The sequence below is a fragment of the Protopterus annectens genome, chromosome 9.part0 (genome assembly GCF_019279795.1).
Source record: "Protopterus annectens isolate FY-2018-M chromosome 9.part0, PAN1.0, whole genome shotgun sequence".
Taxonomy (NCBI): Eukaryota; Metazoa; Chordata; order Ceratodontiformes; family Protopteridae; genus Protopterus; species Protopterus annectens.
Window position 1 is genome coordinate 586,075,456 of NC_056743.1, and position 21,962 is coordinate 586,097,417.

Sequence of the window (21,962 nt, forward strand, 5' to 3'; positions counted from 1 at the left end):
GGATGCTCTTTCTTTCAATTGGAGCAATCTTCATGTGTATGCCTTTCCTCCTCTGCCTCTCCTCCCAAAGGTACTTCTAAAGGTCAGACAGGACAAGCCAAGGATGATTTTAATAGCTCCAGATTGGCCTCGACAGCACTGGTACCCATTACTGAGAAGTCTGTAGGAGCCTCCATGGCCTTTGCCTTGATTCCACACCTGTTGTCTCAGGAGGACAGTCATTTACTCAATGTCAAGCTTCACTCTCTTCACCTAACAGCCTGGCATATTCTGTTTTGAACCATAGAGGGTCTCAACTTCCACAGCAAGTTTTGAATGTTATTTTGGAAGCTAGAAGGCCTAGTACAAGGAAAGTGTACGCAGATAAATGGAAGAGATTTTTATTTTGGAGTGCAGCAAAGGATTTTGATGTTTCTGAGCCTAATTTAAGTGTGGCTCTTCAATATCTTACTGAGTTACTGGACAAAGGTTTGTCCTTCTCTTCTATTAAAGTTCATGCTGCAGCAATTTCGCTCACTATGACTGTGACCCACCATTGTTTTCTCATCCTTTGTTCAAGCAATTTCTTAGAGGGGCAAAGAATATAAGACCCCCACGACGAGCTCCTCGCCTGCTTGGGATCTCAATTTTGTGTTGGAGAAACTCACTCTACAACCTTTTGAGCCTGCAGCTACTACTGAGTTGAAATATTTATCATGGAAGACTGCTTTTTGTTGGCCATTACCTCTGCAAGAAGGGTTTCTGAATTGCAGGCCCTTATGGCGGTTGAGCCTTTCTTAATTTTCCATAAGGATAGGGTATCTTTACGTACTAATCCTTCCTTTATGCCTAAAGTGGTTTCTAGTGTGGCTTTAAACCAAACTATTCATTTGCCTACTTTTTATGCAAATCCCCAAAATAAAGGGGAAAAGATTTTGCACACTTTAGATGTACACAGGCAGTTGCGATATTATTTAAGCAGAACTAAAGGGTTCAGGCAGTCTCAGCAGTTATTTGTTTCTTTTGCTTTGAGTTCTCAGGGCAAGCCTGTGTCAAAACAAACTATTTCTAAGTGGATTGGGTTTTGCATTGCTTTCTGTTATTCCCATCATGGCAAGGAGATTCCAGCTGGGATTAGGCCTCATTCCACTAGGGCTACTGCCACTTCGACAGCCTTTTTAAGGGGGGTGGCAACTAAAGATATTTTGGAGGCGGCTACTTGGAGTTCAGTGCATACTTTCTCTAAGCATTATCACCTTCCACTTTACTCTAAATCTAGGGCTGGTTTTGCCACTGCTATTTTACAGGGCATTTTGGCAGCTCCTGCTTCTTTATAGTTTTGCCATCCTCCCTTACCTCTGCTTTGGGATTCTACCCAAGTGTAAGGACTGCAGCAATGTGAAATGAAGAACATAGTACAGTTTTGTACCTACCATAAATGTAGATGTTCGAAGATCCACATTGCTGCAGTCCAATTTACCCTCCCTCCTTCCCCTCTGTGTTTAGAGGCGGTTGTGTGGGTTGGGTTGTAAATATTGTGTATATTGTATACTTTGTACATATTATTAGTGCAAGGGTGGTTGGTTGTTTGTTTGCTGTCTTTTGGTTTTGACCTTTCTTTTTAGAGTCTTCTGACATCTGGGGCAAGAAAAGACTGAGGATATGACGTCGGTCATGCGCATTTGTACCCTGACGTCCTGATGTCAGTCTAATGCGCCTTGACCGGCGTCAGCCTTATACTTTGATATTCGGGCCGACCGAGGACAGCGGACTACCCAAGAGTAAGGACTGCAGCAATGTGGATCTTCGAACATCTACATTTATGGTAGGTACAAAACTGTACTTTTTTCTTGCCTTAACCTGTCAGGAGCACCCAAGTGGGAGCCAGGTTATGGTGGAAGAACCCCACCAGTAGAAAGTAAATACCAATACGTCCCTTGTAAGGAAAGAGAAGAAAGAAGAGGGGGATGGAGGGAGGGAAAACAGGACTGCAATAGTGAATACACTCAAACATCTACATTTATGATAAGTGTACACAACTGTAGTATGTTCTTCGTGTTTCACTGTTGCAGTCATCACATTTGGGTTGATTCCCAAAGCTGAGGGAATGGGTGGAGGCAGTCAAGGAAACTAGGGGCTGGCTAGGATGGCCTGCAAGACTGCAGAGGCAAACCCTGCCCTGGATTTGGAGAAGATAGGCGGGTGGGTAATGTTTGGTTAAGGTGTGAACAGATGTCCAGGTAGCAGCCTCCAAGATGTCCCTGGTGGGGACTCCTCTGAGGAAAGCTGCAGAGGTGGAGGCTGCTGTGGTGGAATGATTCCTGACCCCCTTGGGGGGAGGCTTTCAGTGTTGCTTGTAGCAGAAATGAATGCAGTGTGCTATCCAATTTGAAATGAATTGTTTGGAGATGGCTTTGCCCCTCTGCCCCTACAGCAAAGCTAACCAGCAACTGATCAGACTTTCTGAAGGATTTACTTCTGTCTAGATAGAATCTGAGCTGTCTGTGCACATCTAGAGAGTGCAGGACCCTTTCCCCCTTGTTCTGTGGGTTATAGAAAAAGGTGGGCAAATGAATGGATTGGTTAAAAGCCACACTGGACACCACCTGTGGCATGAAGGATGGGTTAGTCCAGAGGGATACCCTGTCAGCAAGGAAGATGAAGGGGTTCCACAACCATGAGTGCTTGCAGCTCGGAGACTCTTCTGGCTGAAGTGACGGGCCAGAAGGAAAGCTGTCTTCAAGGAGAGAAATTTTAGCTCTGCTGAAGAGGCTGGTTTGAATGGATGCAGGTTGAGTTCTTCAAACACAAAGTTAAGGTCCCAAGCTGCTGTTGGTGCTCTTCTGGGTGACCTCAAGTTGCTAGCCCCTCTTAGGAACTGTTTGATCAGAGGGTGTGAGAAAAGGGGCTGCTCAGTGGGGAAATGAGCAGAGATAGCAGAAGCATGAGTTTTAATAGAGGAAAAAGACACCACTGTGTAGCAGGTCAGCTAAATAATCCAGGATGACAGGGAGGGAGGGCTGTGCCATATTAGCTCCCTTAACCTGAAATCCAGGTGCAGAACCTTTTCCATTTGTCAGCATACGACTTTCTTGCTAGGGCATCTGGCCTCACGAACAACATCTAGAACCTGTTTACTGAGGTTGGCAGATTGATCGGGGTTAGGGAATAAGCCAAGCTGCCAAACTGATGATCTGCAATTGAGGATACATGAATTCTCCTTCCCTCTGGGACAGGAGGGTTGGAATCTAAGTGAGATGCCATGGTGGGAGTGGGGACAGGCTGCACAGCAGTGGGTACCAGTGCTGACGAGGCCAGCCAGGAGCTATAAGAATTGTCCTTGGTTTTTCTTCCATTATTTTGAGCAGTTCCCTGGGGAGAAGAGGTAGTGGAGAAAAGGCATACATTGACCCAGGGGAAGGACACCACTTTCCAAGCCATGCAGTGATGCTCCCTGGTGCAGAACTTGCTGAGCTGACTGTGTGGGAGGCAAAGAGTTCGACCTTTGGGGTGCCCCAGTTCAGAGTCATTAGGGTGAAGGTTCTTTAGTTGAGCTGTCACTCCTGTGGGTCTGGAAGATTTCTGCTTAAGTGGTCAGCCAGAGTGCTGAAAACCTGGTAGGAATTGTGCTTACAGGTAGAGATGCATGGCAGTGGCTGTGTACCAAAGGGTCATGGCCAGCCTGCATAGAGGGTATGAGTGAGTCCCTCCTTGTTTGTTGATATACCACATCAAGTGGTGTTGTCTGTTTTGATCAGGAGAGCCGCTAGGGAGAGAAGGGGCAAGTCAAGGCATGCTGGACAGTGATCATCTCTTTTTGGCTGATGTGCAGATGGATTTGCTGTAGGCTCCATTGACCCTGTATGCACCTGCCGTCCAGGTGTGCACCTGAGGCATGGTCTGATGCATCTGTGACGAGGGTCTGGGCAGCGGGGTTTGGTGAGAAAGGTAGTCCCTTGTTGTGGGAGCATGCTGTTGCCCACCAAAGAAAATCTTTTCTGAGGCAAGGTATCATGGATATAATAGTCTCCAGGTCTTGAGAGTGTTGACAACAAAGGCTTTTTAGGTATCACTGAAGTTTCCTTGTATGCAGTCTGGCATATGGAATGAGTAGAATGCAAGATGCCAGGAACCCCAGAGCTTGCAGGATTTTCCTTGCAGGTAACTGTGGTCTAATGGCTAGTTGAGAAAAGCAGGCTGTCAGGAAAGTTTGCATTTCTGGTGTAAGGAATGCAATCTGGGGTGCAGTGTCCTGGCTTCCTCCCAGGAATAAAATCCTTCGGGTGGGCACCTGTTTGGATTTCGTTTCGTTGATTGTGTACCCTAGGGAGGTTAGTAGGAACTTTACGAAGGCCAGATGCTTTAGCAGTTATTCCTGGCTGCCTGCCCTAATTAGGCAGTCTAAGTATGGGTAAATCTGGATTTTTTTGTCTGCAAAAGGCAATGGCTGGAGCCAAACATTTTGTGAAAACTCAGAGCATTAGACAAGCCAAAGGGAAGTGCAGAAAACTGAAAGTGCAGAGATCCTGTCCTGAAATGGAGATATTTCCTGCCTGATTCCCTGAAAGGAATGTGGAGGTACGCCTCTTTTAGGTCTAGGGTGGCTAGCCAATCATCCATGGAGAGCATGGGTAGCAGCTGCTGGAGGGTGAGCATTCTGAATTTTGGTATCACCAGGAAGGTGTTTAGAATAGATAGATTGAGGATAGGGCGCCAGGTGCCCTCTTTTCTGGGTGCCAGAAAGAGTCTGGAGTAGAAACCTTGGCCTTACAGTTCTGCAGGAATTGTGCTCTACTGCCCTCATAGAGAGCAGGGAAAGGACTTGCTTTTGCACCTCTGCCCACTGGTTTGGAGGTAGACCTGGGAACCCTTTTGGAGTTGGAAGGGTGTGGAAAGAAAATTTGTATCCCCGGGACACAGCGTTGAGAATCCAGTGGTCATTGGTGATGGTGGCTCAAGTGCTTGTGTGAAAGGAGAGTTTTCCTCCTAGGGGTAAGTGAAGGTGGGCAGACGGAGGTGGTGGGGGAGGAGAGTCATTGTGAGTTCTTACCATAAGGGAGTGGCTTAGAACTCCCGGTTTTTGAAATTGAGGAAGTCCACTGTTTAGATCTCTGTATTCCCTGTGGCAAGTCTATATCACTTTATCGAAATCTTACATTGAATCACTAAAGGTCGACCTCTAGTGATCGATGTAGTAAAACATTGAATAACGCTTAAAAAAACAAAAAACAACAATAAAAGCTAACTAGCGTAGGTAGGGGGGCAAGCCCCACTGCACCCCCACACTCCCCCTTAAATATTCCAAATATGGGACCGCACAACATTGAGGTAAATGAAAATCTCCCCCTATGGAGATTTCCGTTTACCTGCACGATGTTCTGCGTTTTCAATGCTGTGGTGCCGACAATATCAGCTTCGATATTGTCGGCTTTCGACTTAGTGAAGTAGACCCCCCCCCCCCGCTGTCTGGGGGGGGGGGGTCTGGGCTAAACTGACCTGGTGGGAGCAGGAAAGGACCAGTGCTTGGAGGGACAATGCCTGCTGAAATTTGCGTGGCTGGACCTGTAAAAAGTCCTTAACTGTCAGCATAGATTTTGCTTTTTCTTCCCTCTTTTTTTTTTTTTTTTAAGACCTCTTCAGCCTTAGTGCCAAATAAGTTGTCTTTGTGCAAGGGGGCATCCAACAACTTAAGATTTAACATGGTCTGGCAAGGGCTGTTCCTTAAGCCAAGCATGTCTTCCAAGGACAGAAACAGTGACTGCTGCCCTGCAAGAAGCTTCTAAGGTGTCAAAACCACAGCGCAAGGTGTGTTTAGTTACTTGACTGGCAGAATGCATTAACTCTTTAGATTCTGCACAAGCAGGAAAGGAAGACATTTTTTGTTTTAGGAGTTTCAGGGTATGTTGCTGAAAGATTAGCACATGGAAGTGGCAATTTAGTGCTCGGATAGCAAGAGTAGCAGAGGTGCATACTTTTTTGCCTCATCTGTCTAGTGCTCGGGAATCCCTATTTGAGGGGATGGGATTCTTAGCAGAGGTTACTTTAATTCCTTTAGGCCCTTGAGAAATGACCTCAGGGTTAGCAGTAGAATTAAAAAAAAAAAATTCTGAGAGTCAAGGACTCTACTGTACTGGTCTGGTTTTCTGGGTGCAGGAGGGAGGGTGTCAGGAATCAAACTGGATTCCAGGAAAACATCCTCCACAATATCCAGGACTGGGGGAATAGCCAGGGGTCTGTGCTGTAGAAGATCTAAGAATTCCATGAGTCTCTTTTTAGACTGAGGGTAGTCCTGACTTCTCACTGGAAATGATCCCTTAAGGTAGGAAGGGTTTCCCCACAGGAAAAGTCCTCTGGGGGAGAGGCTGAAGAAATGGAATCCTCTGCATCAGAATCCTCATAAACAGAAAGGGGTTGCATGTCTTCATATTCAGATGCATCAGAGTCATCAGACCTGTTCAGACAAAACTACAGGGGCAGATCTTTTTGTTTTGGAAAGGGTAGCTTGACTTCCTCTGATCAGCATGATAAGGTCTTCCACCATTTTAAGCATTTGAGACTGAAGCAAGAAAGCAGGTGCCTGAGATTGAGTAGTCTGTTTCTTGGGTGTGGATCGTACCCTGGGTCTAAAAAACTATGTAGTTTTCGAAAGAACGATAGACGCGAAAGACGACGTCGGTTTGTGTCAAGAATCAGTAGTGCGAAGTACTTCCTCGGAAGCAGGTGCCTGCTCAGCGGCTCCGGACCTATCCAAGGGAGACCACCGCAGGATCCTTAGTCGAAGAGTTTTGCGGCATACAGGACTCCAAAAGGGTCTCTGTAGCAGCCTACAAATCCACAGAAGGGGGCATCAGGGGTTGCGAAAGCACCTTACTAATGGCCGGAGAAGCTTAACGGAAGCGTCGTTGGTAGGTTTGGACTTGTGCAGTCTGTCTCTGTCTTTAGCTTTACGTTTTTTCAGAAGATCTGCTGTTGGATGGGCTTACCAAAGCCATATCGGAATGTGAGGATTATAAGTGCAAATATCTAGCTACAATAAGGGCCCAACAACGTACAGTTCTGGCGTTGAACAAACCACAGAAGCGACAGCGGGGGACGTCGTGGACTGGGCCTAAGCAAGTGATGCAGTAAGAATGAAAGTATCTGTGTGGTATTTGCTTTCCACAGGCAGACAATTTAACTTTTTCTGACATTGATTAGTGCAAGACAAATGGATTCTAAATGGGGTACTTAGCTTTAGAAGACTTCAGCTTCAATTTGGAAGACTAAACTCAGACAGCGGCCAACCGTCACTCATGCGAACTGCCTCTGCTTCGGGCTCCGCGGCAAGAAAGACTGATGTAATGGCGTCGGCTGCCTTACTTTATACTACTGATGACCTGATGTCAGTCCTGAAGCGACAGCAACCAACGTATTAGGGCTGGCCAAGGGATACCCTAGCCGGGATAACCCAAATGTGATGACTGCAACAGTGAAACACAAAGAACATCTAAAGGTCTGTGGCTGACAAAGTTTGCTGCTGACTGCAAACTGGGAGCAGTCATAGAATCTCCAAATTATGTCAACATCCTACAAGAGGGTCTTAAATGATGGGTACCAAAGCCATGGCCTTAACCTCAATGTAAAAAAAAAAGTACCATCAATCCCTTTCAGTAAGAGTGATGTTCCTGCTAACTACCACATCAATGGCAACACCGAATTATGCACTCCGTGGAGAGGGACCTGAGCACACAGGTTGACAGCAACCTTGCCTTTCATCGTCACATCTCCACAGTGGAAAGAAGGGCATTCCCATACTGCTCATCTCATAAGTGCTGCCCTCCAGAAAAAAAGTTATAACCTCCCTGTTCTTTTCCCTTATCAGGTCAATAACGGAGTACAACACCCCTTTTGGTATGTAACTTTGCAAGCACCTGCAGCAACTGGAGAGACCACAAAGTTTTCATCACAAGGAAAATTCAAGGTCTTCAGCATCTGTCCTATGTAAACTGTCTGAAATCAGTCTCACTTTATTCTGTTTTATACAGACTACTCAAGAGGCAATCTCTGACCCTGCTTTATTGGAAATGTTAAATATCAGTAAGTCAAATGGTACATTGGTTACTTGCTCTGAAGACCTTAACCTGGTATGCAATATTAATAGAACCTGCTAGAAGGGCAGATTTGTCTCCCAGAGGTTAACAGACCTTTAGAACAGACTCCCAACTTCATGTTCAACACAGCACCTCATTGGCCACCTTCATATGCAATCTGGACGACTGGATGGGTAACTGTAAATTCACCCCAAGGGTTCCACCGGTCTGTGTCTTGGACAGGGGAAATACGTGCTGATCGTGTAAATAAGGGTAGAACTTGGCTAGGCTTGTAAGGGCCCTAGAGCCATTAGGCTAACAACTTCCTATGATCCTGTGAATTTAAGCTGGGTTGACCTGGTTAAGTGACTTGTAGAGTCGCACAATAAGCACACTGGCATCTGATGGAAGCAAACCCGGAGTAAAGTAGACCATTAAGAGCTCACAGCCTCAATACTCTGTGCTGCCAGACACCTTCCCCCAAGTCAATTACTGTAGCATTTTAAAACTGTAATGATTTACTATTGTTTGTTACTGGCAAAACACTGCCCAGATAAACAGCATCTATATCCTTAAAGTGAAGCATCTTTGGTCAGGAGGATTGTACTCTGTTTTCCTGTAAATGCTGCCAAACTGCTCCCTCCATCTGTCAACCATAGACAGTAAGATGACATTCTGTACAGAGCTAAAGAAATTTAACGTATAAAAACTGCCAAGAACAGTTTACTGAACAAGTCATTCTTTTAAAAGCCACATTCTTTACCAACTTACCCACTTATTGAAGAAGGATACAAAGCCATAGCCTTTTGATTTTCCTGTTGCTATATCTTTAACAACACGTGCATCTCTAAAAAATCATAAAAATAAGGATTTTGTCATTTTAATAAGAAAATATATCAGTCTAAAAATGAAAAAGATTCACACACACAAACGCACAAAGAAAACACTTATGGCCTTTTATGTCACACCTTTTTTAAATGCACCAGTAAAACAGTCAAAAGCATTTCTCCTCTCAATAAAACACTTAAAAATAAAAGCAAAATCAATTTTAAAGTGGTAAACATGCAAATCAAAAAGCATCTCTAATTTACAATATATGGTTCCCAGTTTTATGGTTTTTACATTAAAATGTTAAAACTAAGCATGGTCAAAGCAGCTATCCATAATAATTTCAGGCCGTGTTTAGTAGTGGCCTCTTGTACATAAAAGGAATGGCTTTCTTTAACCATGCAACTTATAACTTTGTTATTTGTCAACACATTCTACCTACTCATTAAAAAAGTAATAAATAGAAAAAATGAAAAATAGGAATTAAAAGGCATACGTCGCCTGTTAACTGAATTCTTTTATTTTCTCAGGTCAATTCGTTACCCCCTTTTTGGACTGTGGGCAGCTGTAAATTTTGAGAAATTGACATTTTCAGAAATGATTACAATATAAGGAAAACAAGCACTAAAAACACTTAAGTGTTAGGTCATTAAACTAGAATGCAAAATACAAAATAGTAAACTGCATTATTTTAAAAAACAGGAATCAAAAGAAGTGACTGGAAACTACAACAAACAGATAAAATTTAAGAGAGATGAAAAAGAAATAAGAAGTCTACAACATTTATCCACTGTGCACTGTAGCTTGCAGTAAAGCCCATGGAAATGCTGTCCATTCTTCCGAGAACATTCTGCAAAACAACCAGAGCCCTATTATTTAAGATGGACTATAAAAATCCTCTTATGGTTTAGAATACCCCAAATTTAAGCAACATCTCCAAATTAAGTGTTGTTTCTTAGGCAAGTCGAAATTAAGATGTGCAAAAACAAACCTCAAAATATTTTGCAAAATAAACATCAAAACAGCCATGCAAACTGGCACTATCGACAGACAGAATACCTAGAATTACAATGTTTCCTATACTAACGTATCCAAATACATGTAGTCAAATGTAACATCAAAAGCATTAGAAACAAAATAATAGCATAGGGAAAATAATGCATATGGGGCCAACCAAATAAATATGTACTTTTAGTATTCTCTGCCACTATAGATTTGTACACTTTTATAAGCAAACAGGAAAGCTGTAAGAAAGAAAATCAAAAAACTTCTTATGCAAAACAGCAGTTAAAGAGCAGCTGACTGTGTTAATAAAATTTTACAATTCATTTCCTTAAAGCCTAAAAATGACCATTCATTTTTTTAAATTGCGGACCTACAAATTAAAACCAAATACATGTATCTAAAGTGTTCATTAGTACCTCAGCTATCCCTCTACAAAATCAGGTCACAATGTAAGACTTATAACAATGAACACATTAAAAATATTTGTAAGGTGCAACCAAAGCTGACAGAAGTGTATCCTCCAGCCTAAAACATGAGGTGGTCACATCTGCGGCAATATCGGAGTAAACTGAATCTAACAAAGAACACAAACGAGGAGGAGAGTATCCCAAAAGTAATAACGCTGACAGTGCTACCCAAGCCAAACAGCAATATTTTAACCAAAGAGAAAAGGATAAATTTCAGAAGTACTACATGGGTCAGTACTGTTTTTATGTGATATCACAAAGTGGGATGGTGGGCAAATATACATACCTAAACAGTGAGGAAAGCACTCTGAAAAGTTCATTGTAGCCTCAAAGGGCTGTTGAACAAGGTTAAGACCTACATGGCCATCAAAAAACTTTAACCCACAGATTTCATGTTGCAACTTAAGAATGATCATGTATAACTAATTCCCTCCTGATGGTATGGCTTGATGTGTTGAGTTTAACTGAGGAGATGAATTTATTCCACATGAGGAGGAAGTTTGACTGTCAAATTTCACCATATGGTTGACATTTTTACTGAAGCAGTGTCATCTTGTGTTCAGCTCAGCAGGGAAGTAGGTAAAGTTAAGGTAATGAAACCCAGACATTGGTAATCGAATTTAAGGAAGTAATTGAGAGGGATTCAGATTCATTAAACAAATCAGGGAAAGGAAGGTACAATTGTGTACACTTACCATAAATGTAGATGTTAGAGTGTATTCACTGTTGCAGTCATTACATTTGGGTTATCTGCTTGCAGTAGCCCTCAGTCGGCCTGATTAACAAAGTCTTGGGTCCTGCGTCGGTTGCTGTCCATTCTTCCATGACGTCAGGGGTATAAAACATGCAGCCAAAGTCATTACATCAGTTTTTCTTGCCCCAGATGTCAGGTGCCCCCCTAATGGGAAGCAAGTAAATCTATAAATACAAGGATATACACCCAACAGAAAAGCAAATATACCAAAAAGCTTTTAGAGCACAGTAAGCAAGAGCAGAGGTATAGCCAAAGGAAGAAAAGGGGGCTGGATGAAGGGTAACCTGGACTGCAACTGTGAATACACTTGAACATCTACATTTATGGTAAGTGTACACAACTGGACTATGTTCTTCGTGTTTCACTGTTGCAGTCATTACATTTGGGTAGATTCCTAAAGCTAAGGTTGGGAGGAGGAATTTAAATAGAATTAGGACCAGCAAGACTGCAGTGGCAAAACCAGCCCTGGATTTAGAGAAAATTGGCAAAAGATAATGCTTGGTGAAAGTATGTAGAGAACTCCAGGTAGCAGCTTCTAAGATGTCCCTAGTAGGGATGCCCCTGAGAAAGGCTATAGAGGTAGATTCAGCCCTGGTTGAATGGGGTCTGATGCCTGTGGGATAGGTTTTCCATGGTGCTTATAGCAGAAATGAATGCAGTGGCCTATCCATTTTGAAATGGTTTGTTTTGAAATAGCTTTCCCCTCTGTCCGTGCAGCAAATGCCACCAGTAGTTGTTCAGACTTCTTTTGAGGTTTAGTCCTGTCCAAGTAGAATCTAAGCTGTCTGTGCACATCTAAAGAGTGCCGTATCCGTTCCCCTTTGTTACGTGGGTTAGGAAAAAAGGTAGGCAAATTAATGGACTGATTAAGAGCCACACTGGATACCACCTTGGGCATGAAGGAGGGATTGTTCTGAGGGACACATGTCTGCATGAAGGATGATGAAAGGTTTCACTGCTGTAAGGGCTTGTAATTCAGATACCCTTCTTGCAGAAGTGATTGCCAAAAGGAAACCTGTTTTCCAGGAAATAAATGTTAAATTTGCAGTAGCAGCTGGCTGGAAAGGAGGAAGAGTGAGTTTCTCCAAGACAAAGTTAAGATCCCAGGCTGGAGGTGGAGCTCTCCTGGGTGGCCTTAGATTTTTGGCCCCTCTAAGGAAAAGTACAGTTGTGTACACTTACCATAAATGTAGATGTTCGAGTGTATTCACTGCTGCAGTCATTACATTTGGGGTAATCTGCTGGCAGGTTGACCTCAGTCTGCCTGAATAAAGTCTTGGGTCCTGCGTCGGTTGCTGTCTCCTCTTACATGTCAGGTCATCAGGGGTATAAAACATGCAGCCAACGCCATTTTACTCAGGTTTTCTTGCCCCAGATGTCCCCAAATGGGGAGCAAAAAAAAAAAAAAAAAAAAATATATAGATAGATAAACAGTAATATATGTAAATGCACTTTTAGCAACATAAACTTTACCTTCATCTAAAAGTAAATACACCACAAAGGCTTTACAATACCGTGAAGGAAAGAGAAGTTATAGAAAAGGGGGATGGCGGGTGGGTAACCTGGACTGAAACAGTGAATACACTCGAATAAGTGTACACAACTGCACTATGTTCTTCACGTTTCACTGTTGTAGTCATTACATTTCGGTAGAATCCCAAAGCTATGGATGGGAGGATGGAACTAAATAGCATTAGGAGCAGCTATAAGGCCCTGCAGAACTGCAGTGGGAAAGCCTGCCCTGCATTTGGAGAAGAGAGGCAAATGATAATGCTTTGTGAAGGTATGAACTGAGCTCCAAGTAGCAGCTTCTAGAATGTCTTTGGTTGGAACTCCTCTGAGAAAAGCTGCGGAGGTAGAGGCAGCCCTGGTGGAATGTGACCCGGATCCCTTTGGGCACAGGTTTACCATAGTGCAAGTATCAGAAACAAATGCAGTGGCTTATCCACTTAGAAATAGTCTGCTTAGATATAGCCTTCCCCTCTGATCCTGCAGCAAATGCCACCAGTAGTTGCTCAGATTTTCTTAGATATTTGGTCCTGTTTAAGTAGAATCTTAGTAGTCTGTGTATGTCCAATGAATGCAGAATTTTATTTATTTATTTATTTATTTGCAGTTGGTTTACCAGGATAGTCCATTGGGCCAAAATGAACCCGTTTTCAATGGAGTCCTGGGGAGAAAAGCTCCAAAAACAAACAAACTAGGTACATACAATAGATTACTAATGATAATTATACAAATATAAAACGATACAAGCATTTCATTTCAAAATTCAGGAAACATTTCAAACAATACAGTCTAGTGATGAAAATTTGAGGTGTTTAAGCTGTGAAAAGTAATATTGCATAATGATACAGAGTAGTTATTGTGTAAGGAGCATAAGCTTTATAAGGTGCAGTCAAATACAGTCTTTGCAGATACCATGGGAAAAAATAATGCGAGTTATGGGAAATTTATAAGGAAAAATTGCTGGAGTAACATGAGAGTGAAAGGAAGAAAATTGCCATTATTAGTTAAGAGGGGTGGGAGCAAGAGCATTCCCAGTGGGACATTAGATGTATGTGAAGAGATTTTTTGAACATATAATGGTTAGAGGTGGTGCGAATGGATGGTGGTAGTGAGTTCCAAAGACGTGCTAGGTTATAGGATAGTAAGTTTTTGCCTGGGGGACGAGTTGGTTTGTGCACTTCTAATAGGTTTTGATTGTCTGACCTTAAATCTCTATCAGGTAGGTGCATCTTAAAGGCAGAAGACAGGGAGGGACAGAGAGAGGGGTTGAAAATGAGCTTATGGGCAAGAGTTAGCTGAGTATAGCTGAGGTGATTGGGTAGTTCTAGCCAATTAAGTTTTTGGAGAGAGGAACAGTGGTGGGTGGAAGACCTATGGCTGTTAGCGAACTTGGCGATTTTGTTGTAGCAAGAGGAAAGTTGTTTTTTTTAGAGAGGACTGAAGATTAGTTAGGAGTGGTGCTCCATAGAGAAGGGAGGGGATAAGAAAGGAAGAAGAGAGAGTGATTTTAGAGGTGCTTGTAAGGTACTGATTTTGTCGGTAGAGCATACCTAGTTTTTGATGGGTTTTTTTGATATTTAATTGTAGATGAGAGTTGAAATTAAGCTGGTTGTCAATTTGGACACCAAGTAACTTGGTTTCTGACACCAGTTCCAGAAATGAGTTATTTTGACTAGTAATCAAGAATGTATTTATATCGAAAGGAGTAACTTTAGAGGGGGTAAATACCATTAGTTTAGTTTTGGAAGCATTGAGTGCTAGGTGGTTTATTTTCATCCATTGCTCAGTGATTGAAAAAGCTTCTTGTGTAAGCTTTAGGAGCATAGGGGTAGATGTGGCAGAGCAGATAATGGTAGAATCATCTGCATATTGGATGATATTTGAGAATAGAATAGATTTGCGGAAATCATTTATAAATATATTGAAAAGAAGGGGACCTAGTATGGAGCCTTGAGGAACTCCGGTGGGGGTACTAAGAAAAGAGGAGGTTGCCTTTTTCCATTTTACAGCTTGGTATCTATTAGATAAGTAGCTGGAGAACCAGTTCAAATTGAAGGAAGTTAGGTTAAGTTTTAAGAGTTTAGTTAAGAGTAGGCTGTGTGAGATAGTGTCAAAGGCCTTAGAGAGGTCAAGTAGTAGGGTAGAAACAATTTGGCCAGAGTCACAAGCTTTATTTACAGTTTCAAGATAGGAGAGGAGGGCTGTCATGGTGCTATGATTTGGCCTAAATCCATGTTGTGTAGGAGTTAGAAGGTTATTATCTAAGAGATGTGGTAAGAGTTGAAGTTGGACACACTTTTCTAGAAGTTTAGAAATGGGGGACAGGATAGCAATGGGTCGGAAGTTGTTGACATTACAATTGTTGCCACCTTTATGCAGAGGTATGATAAAGGCTTGTTTCCAGATTTGGGGTACTGTACATTCTTGGATGGAGCGGTTGATTAGAATGCTTATGGGATAGGCAATTGCTTCAGCAGCTATGCTTAGAAAGTATGAAGGGATGTTATCAGGTGCGTTAGTGCATGGCTTCAATTTCTGAAGGAGTTTCTTTATAGTAGAAATGGGTATAGGTTTTAATGAGAATATAGGTGAGTGGGGAGAGGGAGTATTAGAGGGTGGTAAGGATGATGTGGAAGTTAGAGTAGGAGAAGAGGTGGAGGATAGAGAGTTAGTAGATGGGGATGAGGAAGGAGCAGCAGTGCAGGGTGGATTGTTGGCAGGGGAGGGTGGGGGTGTATTAGATAATGAGGTGGAACTAGGGAATGAGGAGGTTAGTTTGCCAATAGATTCAATGAAAAAGGAGTTAAATTGAGTAGCTAAGTCTAAATCTGGGGCATTTGGGTCTGGGGTAGGGGTGTGTGGTTTGCTGGGGTTAAGGAGGGTAGAGATACCTTTCCAGAATTTCTGAGGGGTTGTTTTATTATTGTTTTGGAGTGTAAAGAAGTAATTTTGTCTATCAGAGATAATACGCTTTTTTACTTTATTTCGAAGTGTTTTGTATTCAATGTGGTGTCGAGGGGTCTTGTTTTTCTGATAGAGTGCCCAGGCTTTATCTCTGTGGCACATGGTTGCTAGCGTGTTTTTGGTTAGCCAGGGGGTGGAATTAGTTTTTATTCTCTTTGTCCTCAAGGGGGCTTGGGAGTCTAGTAGTTTTAAGAATGTTGAGCTGAAGTGGGCAACTGCATTATTTAAGGATAATGTCTTTAGATAATTCCAGTTAATTGCTTTTAGAGAGTTTGAAAAGGTTGTTGGGTTAAAGTTTTTGTGGTTGCGGGTAGTAATATAATTATGAGTGCGATATGGGATACAGGGGAGTCGGTGAGTGAAGATGGGCATATGATCACTTAGAGGGTCGGGAAGAGTGCCACTGTCAGAAAAATAGTGGGGATGTGAGACTAGAATCCAATCTAGAATACTGCCACAAGAGAGGTTTTTTGAAGGACGTGTTACAGAGTTGATTAGCTGGGAAAAATTATAGAGGTTGATGTTAAGGGAGTTAGTTGGAGACTGAATGGAGGCCCAGTTAATATTTACATCTCCTAAGATTATGGTTTCATTGCTGATGTTATTGGAGAGCCAGGAGAGGATATCTTCAAGTGTGGAAATATTATCCCCTGGGGGGATGTAGAGGGATGCTAGACATATGTGTTTGTGCTTGTTTACTTGAAGGAGAGTGAGGAGTAATTCAGCGTTGTTAAAGTGTGGAATAGGTTTGTTGTAGGGAGTAACTAACAAGGAGGATGAATATAGGAGAGCTACACCTCCGCCTTTTTGTGGGACCTGTCTTTTCTAATGATAGAATAGTTAGGTGGAATTATTTCAGAGTCTTTTATATAGGGTTTTAACCATGTTTCTGAGATAGATAGGATGTCAGGTTTATTATGCATGAGCCAGGCATGGAGGGTTGTGACTTTGTTGACTATACTTTGGGAGTTTAAAGAAGTAAGTAATATAGGCTTGTGTATAGTGGTTGAGGTGGAGGGGCCTGGGTTGGGATGGATATCACCTGATAAAAGACTGGTAATCAGATGAAGGATTGGGTTAGAAAGGTAATTGAGCAGTTTAATAAAAGGATTGGGTTCTGTTGTGATGGTGAAGGGGTTTTTGGTTGCTATGGGGATAGAGTATTTCTGAGAGGTGAACAATTTGTATGAGAAAGATATGTGTTTTTTTATAGGATATAGATGGGGAGAAATAGATGAGTGTGAATGTGAGAGAGGGGAATTAAGATGGTTAGTTACATGATAGAATTGTGAATGGTAGGAAGTACTGGGTTGGGTGAGGTAGTGAAGATAGGAAAGTTTAAGAAGTAGTAGTAGTAAAATGGAGATGGATGAAGGTTTTAAGAGCATGTTGAATAAGGTTGTTTAGTGGTATAATGTTGTAATTGTATTTTATATGTATATAAAAGATTATTTTAAAGGATACACTGGTAAAAGCCTGATTAGCAGTGGGGGAGTATAGAGTTAAGTAGGTTTGGAGGGGGTGAGGTTTTGGGAGTGGGTGTTAGAGGGAGAAAGGAGACCAATTATCTGGGTGAGAAATTTTAGAATTGGAGTCTGATAGTATAGAATAGAAGTGGGTGTGGTTACAAGAAGGAAATTGGGTGGTAGAGGGTGTATCTAGAGTGTTGGAGACTGATAGGTGTAGAGAGGAAGTGGGTGTGGTTACAAGAGGGATACAGCTAGAGGTGCTAGGGGCGGGTGAGATTTGGGGGCAGGGTAGGGGAGCGGAGTGAGCCCAAAGGGCGAACAGAGTGGGAAGAAACCAGGAGAAGATCGAGAGCCAATCAGTGGAGCATAGTTTGCAGGAGAGTAAGTTGAAGCAGGGTAAGTAGAGGGGATCTGGATATAATAGGTAGAGTGGGCTATAAATTGTAGGAGAGAAAGTGAGAAATGAATGTAAAAGCTGAGAAAATACAAGAAGTGAGTGAATCTAAATCAATAACAGTGGGGAGGGGATGCCATCTAGTGGACAAATGCTGAAGTGCACTAAGCCCACTAGGGCAGTCTATGGACTAAATTGGACTGAAATGAGAAGGGAGCTAGTGTAACTCAGGGAGTTAGATGAGAGTGAGATCAGAGAGGCAGAAATAAGAGGGGTTTAGGCTGCTGGCTTTCCTGGCAGGGAGACAGCGTACTGAGATACCAAGCAGGGGTTAAAAAATACAGAAGTTTAAGTAGCAGCAGATGCACATACTTCCTTAATTTCTTTGAGGCAGCAGAGTAGTTATATTTGCTTGAGCAAAAAATAGATGAGTTTGATTACTTTAGTTGGGTGTGTGTGTCCACCCAGGCGAGGTCCCAAGGGGAATGCAGGGCATGCAGGGCAAAACAACTGGAGACAGGAGAAAAAGTTGAGAGAGAATTAATAGCTGTGTAGTAAGAAATAAACACCTTATCTCCTAGTAGTGGTGGTAGGCAGATAAGGGGGTTGGCATTAGCACAGTACATTTAAAGTAGTAGAAAAAGCATCTCAAACACCCAATTTACCAGTAAATACACCACAAATCCGCTCCCCCTTGTACTGTAGACTTGGGTAAAATGCTGGCAGGTGAATTGTTTGGTTAAGAGCCACACTAGCTACCACCTTAGACATAAAAGAAGGATTGGTCCTGAGGGAAACACTGTCCAGGTAAAACGTAATAAAAAGCTCCACAGCCATGAGAGCCTGTAGTTCCGAAACCCTTCTTGCTGAAGTGATTGCCAAAAGGAAAGCTGTTTTCCAAGATAAAAATTTTATATCCGCAGTAGCTGCTGGTTCAAAAGGAGGCAGGGTGAGTTTTTCCAGCACAAAATTGAGGTCCCATGTAGGAGTTGGTGATCTTCTGGGAGGCCTTAACGTTTTGGCCCCTATAAGATACAGTTTATAAGCAGAGGATGACAAAAGAGGGGAGGCTCCGTGTTGTAATGAGCTGAGACGGCAGAGGCATGGATTTTTACTGAAGAAAAAGATAGGCCCTTGTCAAGCATCTCAGTCAAACATTGTAAAATCTGAGGGATTTTGGGCTTTGCTGTGTCCGTTCCTTGTGCTTGGTTCCAAGCACAGAATCTCTTCCATTTATCAGCATAGGATTCTCTAGTACTAGGCCTTCTGGCTTCCAAAACGACATCCATCAGATTTACTGAGGTGGTGTTTGAATAATTAAATGATCAGCCATGCTGCAAGGTTCAGAGTATGGAGTCGAGTGTGCAGAATTTGATTGTTCTGCTGAGACAGTAGATGAGATATTTGAGGCAAGTACCAAGGAGGGAGTTGAGACATATTCCTTAGAATTGGGTATCTGTGCTGGCGAAGCCAGTCCGGAGCAATTAGGATCATTTTTAGTTTTTCCTGTCTGACTTTTAGTAAGACCTTAGAGAGAAGGGGCACAGGGGGAAAGGCATAGACATTGTTTTTTCCAACTGAAGGATAGGGCATCCACTTTCCATGCTTGTCTGTGATAAGTCCTTGTGCAGAATTTGTCCAGCTGATAATTTTGGGGAGAGGCAAATAGATCTGTTTCTGGGCTCCCCCGTTTCTGTGTTAACATGCTGAAGATTTGTGGATCCAGTTTCCACTCGTGCGGGTCCATAAGATTTCTGCTTAGGTCGTCTGCCAGAGTATTTTGTTTTCCTGGCAGGAATTGAGCTTGAAGATGTATTTGGTAAGTCAAAGCTGTGTTCCACAGTGCCATGGCTAGTCTGCAAAAGGGGTAGGAATTTGTACCCCCCTGCTTATGTACCACAAAGTACAGTTGTGTACCTACCATAAATGTAGATGTTAGAGTGTATTCACTGTTGCAGTCATTACTCTTGGATTATCCTGCTGGCAGGCTACCCGCAGTCGGACAGAATTCCAAAGTCTAGGTCCTGCATTGGTTGCTGTCACCTCTTCCCTGACGTCAGTGCGCCAGGGGTATATAAAAGATGCAGCAGATGCCATTTTCTTCAGTTTTTCTTGCCTCAGAAGTCAGGTGCCCCCAAAATGGTAGGCTATAAAAAAAAATATGCCAATAATTATGCATGCAGTAAAATACACATTTCATTCATCTACAAGCAAATACACCACATAGGTTGTATAAGATAGAGAAGTATAGGTAAGTCCCAGCAAAGAAAAGGGGGATGGTGGCTGGGTAACCTGGACTGCAACAGTGAATACACTAACATCTACATTTATGGTAGGTACACACAACTGTACTATGTTCATCGTGTTTCACTGTTGCAGTCATTACTCTTGGGTTGAATCCCAAAGCTAAGGTTGGGTGGCTGGGCCTAAATAGAATAAGGAAAGGCTACAAGGCTTTGCAGAACTGCAGTGGCAAAGCCTGCTCTGGATTTAGAGTAGATAGGTAAATGGTAGTGCTTTGTAAAAGTGTGCACTGAACTCCAAGTTGCAGCCTCTAAAATGTCTTTGGTTGGTACTCCTCTGAGAAAGGCTGCTGAAGTGGCTGCTGCCCTGGTAGAATGAGGCCTAATGCCCTTGAGCACTGATTTGCCATGTTGTAAGTAGCAGAAACGAATGCAGTGGGCTATCCATTTTGAAATAGTCTGTTTTGAGAAAGGCTTTTCCTTGAGATCCTGCAGCATATGCCACTAAAAGTTGCTCAGTTTTTCTGAAAGCTTTAGTTCTGTCCAAGTAGAAGTGTAGTTGTCTGTGTATGTCCAAGGAATGCAGAAGTCTCTCACCCTTATTCTGTGGGTTTGGATAAAAGGTAGGCAAATAAATGGTTTGGTTAAGGGCCACACTGGACACTACCTTAGGCATAAATGTTGGGTTCGTCCTTAGAGAAACCCTGTCTGGATGGAAAATGATGAAAAGTTCCACAGCCATGAGTACCTGTAACTCTGAAACTCGCCTTGCAGAGGTTACTGCTAGGAGCAGAGCTGTTTTCCAAGAAAAAAACTTTATGTCAGCTGTATTGGCTGGCTCAAAAGGCGGCAGTGTGAGTTTTTCCAAGACATAATTGAAGTCCCATGCAGGTACTGGGGCTCTCCTTGGAGGGCTTATGTTATTAACCCTCTGAGGTACTGCCTTGGCAATTAATGGGAAAAAATAGAAGGTTCCGTATTGTAATGAGCTGAAATGGCAGATGCATGGATTTTAATTGATGAAAAAGATAGGCCTTTGTCCAGCATCTCAGTTAGGTATTGTAAAATCTGAGGAATATTTGGTACAGATGCATCAATTCCTTGTGCCTGGTTCCAAGCACAGAATCTTTTCCATTTTTCTGCATAAGATTTTCTGGTACTGGGCCTCCAGGCCTCCAAAATAACACCCATCACTGCTTTAGAGAGAGGTGTGCTTTGGATGGTTACATTATCTGCCATGCTGCCAGATTTAGGGTCCTGAGTTGGCTGTGCAGAATCTGATTGTTTCGCTGGGTCAGTAAGTGAGGAATTAGAGGCAATGTCCAGGCTGGGCCTTGAGACAAGCTTTTTAGGATTGGGTACCAGTGCTGGCGTGGCCAGTCTAAGGCAATCAGAATCATTCTTGGATTCTCTTGTCTGACATTTAGGAGTACCTTGGGGAGGAGAGGCAGAGGAGGAAAGGCATATACTCTGTTAGACTTTTCCAGCTGAGTGACAGAGCATCGACTTTCCATGCTTGCTTTAAGTCCTTGTGTAGAATTTCTGTAGTTGGCAGTTGTGAGGGGAAGCAAATAGATCTATGTCTGGGCATCCCCATTCCTTTGTTATTATGCTGAAGACTTGTGGATCCAGTTTCCACTCGTGGGGATCCGTAAGGTTTCCGCTTAGTTCGTCTGCCAGAGTATTGTTCTTTCCTGGCACGAATTGTGCTTGCAGGTGTACTTGATAAGTCAATGCTGTGTCCCACATAGTCTTGGCTTGTCTGCAGAGGGGAAGGAATGTGTGCCTCCCTGCTTGTTTACGTACCACATGACTGTAGTATTGTCCGCCTTGTCAGTAGCTGTCCTGGATGGAGTAGATCCTTGAAAGCGGTCAGGGCATTCTGAACGGCTAGCATCTCTTTTTGATTGATATGTAGATGCATTTGGCTTGTGGACCATGTGCCCTAAATACATTTTCCTGCCATGTGTGCTCCCCAGGAATAATCTGATGCATCTGTTGTTATTGACTGCCTGGCTGTGGGTAGAGTGAATGGCTGTCCCTTGTTGAGGTAACAGGCATGTGGCCACCATCAAAACTCCTGTTGCAGGCAAGGAATGAGGGTAATTAATGCTTCCAGGCTTTGACAATGTTGAGTCCAGACACTTTTTAGGTACCATTGAAGTTTCCTCATATGCAGTCTGGCATTTAGAATTAGAATGCAGGATGCCATGAAGCCCAAAGCCTGCAGAATTTTTCTTGCAGATAACTGGGTCTTTGTTGCCAACATTTTAAAGTAAGA

General features: G+C 42.8%; 1 protein-coding gene across 1 annotated transcript in view; it reads right to left on the reverse strand.

Moving 5' to 3' along the window:
* The window catches only part of TIA1 (TIA1 cytotoxic granule associated RNA binding protein), a 1,460,724-nt gene that overhangs the window by 408,973 nt on the left and 1,029,789 nt on the right, over nt 1-21,962 (reverse strand). Inside the window, exon 7 of the mRNA XM_044083128.1 lies at nt 8,820-8,895. Within this exon, the coding sequence (XP_043939063.1) occupies nt 8,820-8,895 (76 nt within the window). The remainder of the gene's footprint in view (nt 1-8,819; nt 8,896-21,962) is intronic.